General features: G+C 53.7%; 1 protein-coding gene across 1 annotated transcript; it reads left to right on the top strand.

The window, feature by feature from the left end:
- The first annotated feature begins 1,640 nt into the window (after positions 1 to 1,640).
- Positions 1,641 to 3,582, top strand: CCIN (calicin). The gene has a single exon (XM_008578089.1). It carries the CDS (start codon positions 1,750 to 1,752, stop codon positions 3,511 to 3,513), a length of 1,764 nt encoding a protein of 587 aa, XP_008576311.1. The 5' UTR covers positions 1,641 to 1,749; the 3' UTR covers positions 3,514 to 3,582.
- The last annotated feature ends 214 nt before the right edge of the window (positions 3,583 to 3,796 follow it).

Genomic DNA, 3,796 nt, shown 5'->3' on the forward strand with positions numbered 1-3,796 from the left:
ATATGTGAGCTGACGTGATATCATCCGTACTACGCCTCCATGGAAGCCAGTGGGGGCAAGGTATCTGGCATCAGCACCGGGAGATCTCATTTTTCACCCAAGTGCTGCCGTTGCTTAGGAGATCAGAGCTGGCCCTTATCCCCTCTTTGCACAGGCAGCAGCCCCACAGGTGGGCACAGGACCTCCAGGAGGCAGGGAGTGCCGGCGGGAGCCTGAGCTGGCGGGGTCTGCGGACACCCCACCCAGCGGGGCTCCAGGAAGTCATGAGCCTTCCAAGCTGATCATGCCCGGAGCCGGCGTCGGCTCCTGTCACGGGAGCGCACCCCCGTGGTGACTCAGTGCCCGCATCTGTGAAGTGGGGACGGGTGTGTGTTTGTCTTAGGAGGCCCTTCTAGTTCTAAAGGCCTGCCAGGCTGTGAGCCCCCGCTCCTGCCGTGTGAATTGCGGGGCCGCAGCCGACGGAACTGCGCTGCCGCGTCTGCACCGCGGGGCCAGCGGGCGCGTGGAAGCAAAGCGGAAAACCGGGCGGCGCGCGGCTCTGCAGCGCGGAGCCCGCCGCAGGGACGGCCCTCCAGCCCCCCCGTGTGGCCGGCGTGCGCGAGGGAAGGCCGCCCAGAAGGGACGCGAGGGATTCCACAGCCTCCCCAAGGGAGCGGCCGAGGACGCGGGTGCTGCGCGAACTGATGGAGTACTAGTAAGGAAACGGCAGTAGCATGTATTAAACGTTTACTCCGAGCAAACTTGTGCTTACCACTCTCTAGTCATTTTCTCATTGAAACTCAATCTTTGAAGTATTACTATTATTCCCATTTCACAGATGAGGAAACCGAGGTTTAGAGAGTCTGAGCAACTTGTCCTAACCAACCCACAACAGCCCCAAACATTTTACAACTAGACACTTGGAAATGTGGAGAGAACGTCCCAGTTTGCCCTGGAACTGAAATGATCAGGCCTTTAAAGGCCCTCCCATCTCCTGGTAGGTAAGTGACTAACTTCTGCATCCCTGCTCCAGTGTGAGGCCTCTCATCTGAAGCAAAATGGTGTCCATGGCCATAAAGGTCAGAAGCCAAAGGACAGAGTGTTTCTTCTCTGATCCCCTGGAGTCTTGGCAGAGAAAGGTACTTTGAGGCCTGAGGATCAGAGACTGGGGAAAGCTAGGTGTTTAGAGCTTCCTGGAAGGATGGAAAGAGTACTGAATTACAGATGGCTTGGGTTCTATGCCCTACTCTGCTTCCAGTTGGCTATGTGATCTTGGGCAAGTCCCTTCTCTTCTCTGGGCCTCAGTTTCCCTACTGTAAAATAAGAGGATTCTTTTAGATGACCTGATCATCTGTTCCCTTCCCCTACTCTGCCTTATCTCCACTACGCAAACCACTCCCCACTGTTCTACCCAAACTGAACCTGACATTCCAGAAGCCTTGAACTGACATCTGAAAGTTGTCCCCCCATCCTGAGTTTGCTCCTGAACTCTGGGCCACGGATTCTAGGTCCTGGTAGGGTATCTGGCCTTTGGAAGTTGGAGGGATCAGAGATCAGAGGGGAGAAAGGCCCAGTGCCTCTGAGAAAGGCCTCAAGGGGGCCTGCATTGTGATGACCTCATCCACTCTATGACATCATTCTCTCTCCCACCCCCACTCCTCTCTGGTCAACTGCTCTGCAAACAACCATCAATCTGAATCCCCAAAGCCTAAGAAAGTCTGTTCTCCAGTACCTGTTGCTGTTCTTCTGCCTCAGCCAGCAAGAAGCACCATGAAATTGGAATTCACCGAAAAAAACTACAACAGCTTTGTGCTGCAGAACCTGAACAAACAGAGGAAACGCAAAGAGTACTGGGACATGGCCCTGACTGTGGACCACCATGTCTTCTTTGCACACCGCAACGTGCTGGCTGCTGTCTCTCCACTGGTGAAGAACCTCATCTCCAGCAATGACATGAAGACCACTGATGAACTCTTTATCACCATTGACCCCAACTACCTGAGTCCCATCACGGTGGACCAGCTCCTGGACTACTTCTACAGCGGCAGGGTGGTGATCTCAGAGCAGAACGTGGAGGAGCTGCTTCGTGGAGCCCAGTATTTCAACACACCACGCCTTCGAATTCACTGCAATGACTTCCTTATTAAGTCCATCCGCCGTGCCAACTGCTTGCGCTACCTCTTCTTGGCTGAGCTGTTTGAGCTCAAAGAGGTATCAGACTTGGCCTACTCTGGCATTCGTGACAACTTCCATTACTGGGCCAGTCCTGAGGGCTCCATGCACTTCATGCGCTGCCCGCCTGTCATCTTTGGCCGCCTGCTCCGAGATGAAAACCTTCATGTGCTCAATGAGGACCAGGCTCTCAGCGCACTCATCAATTGGGTGTACTTCCGGAAGGACGAGCGGGAGAAGTATTTCAAGAAGTTCTTCAATTACATCAATCTTAATGCTGTCTCCAACAAAACACTGATGTTTGCCAGCAACAAGCTGACGGGCATAGAGAACAGCTCAGTCCATGCCACCCTGATTGAGAGTGTCCTGATGGACCGCAAGCAGGAGCGGCCCTGCAGCCTGCTGAGCTACCAGCGCAAAGGGGCCCTACTTGATTCGGTGATCATCCTTGGTGGCCAAAAGGCCCATGGCAAGTTCAACGATGGAGTGTTTGCTTATGTCATCCAGGAAAATCTGTGGTTGAAGCTCTCAGAGATGCCCTATCGGGCAGCAGCACTTAGTGCCACCTCTGCTGGTCGCTACATCTACATCTCTGGTGGCACCACTGAGCAGATTTCAGGGCTAAAGACAGCCTGGCGGTATGACATGGATGACAACTCCTGGACCAAGCTGCCTGACCTGCCCATTGGGCTTGTCTTCCATACCATGGTGACCTGTGGGGGGACAGTGTACTCAGTGGGTGGGAGCATTGCCCCAAGGCGGTACGTCTCCAACATCTATCGCTATGATGAGCGCAAGGAGACCTGGTCCCTGGCAGGGAAGATGAGCATCCCTATGGATGGCACAGCCGTGATTACTAAGGGCGACCGGAACCTGTACATTGTCACTGGGCGATGTTTGGTGAAGGGCTACATCTCCCGGGTCGGGGTAGTGGACTGCTTTGACACCAACACTGGGGAAGTGGTCCAGTGCATCACATTCCCCATTGAGTTCAACCACCGGCCCCTGCTCTCCTTGCATCAGGACATCCTCTGTGTGCACAGCCACCGGCAGAGCATGGAAATCAACCTGCAGAAGGTAAAGGCCAACAAGACAACGAACTCAGTGCCTCTCTTGCCCAACAACTGCCCCTTGGATGTGTCCCATGCTATATGCTCCGTTGGAGATAGCAAGGTGTTTGTATGTGGAGGTGTCACCACAGCCAATGATGTCCAGACAAAGGACTACACCATCAATCCGAACGCCTACTTGCTAGACCAAAAGACAGGCGAGTGGAAGACCCTGGCACCCCCACCAGAGGCACTGGACTGTCCTGCTTGCTGTCTAGCCAAGCTACCTTGCAAGATTCTTCAAAGGATTTAAACAACTTTTTAAGTGGGAGAATAAGTAAATGCATTATTATTCACAATTTAATGAGAGAGAGAAAGAGAGAAAGGTGGCCTGTTGTTCCTTCTTAGTGTTCCAGTCTATGCTTGGCCATGAAGGTGGAGACCCTGGGCTAGGGCTGCTCCCAGTGGGTGGAAATTCTGGGCTACTGCATCACTGGAGGTATCCAACAGAGGCCGGAATGGAATCTTTGATGGGTGGGACTGAGACATCTCCTAGGCACTGGCTCCAAGTGGGAGGAAATTCAGGAATACCCTGT

The sequence above is a fragment of the Galeopterus variegatus genome, unplaced genomic scaffold, assembly GCF_000696425.1.
Source record: "Galeopterus variegatus unplaced genomic scaffold, G_variegatus-3.0.2 Scaffold1628, whole genome shotgun sequence".
NCBI classification, from domain to species: Eukaryota; Metazoa; Chordata; class Mammalia; order Dermoptera; family Cynocephalidae; genus Galeopterus; species Galeopterus variegatus.

Bases quoted from the DNA above. Each gene is read 5' to 3' on its own strand.
- CCIN (XM_008578089.1), top strand. From the start codon at position 1,750: ATGAAATTGGAATTCACCGAAAAAAACTACAACAGCTTTGTGCTGCAG.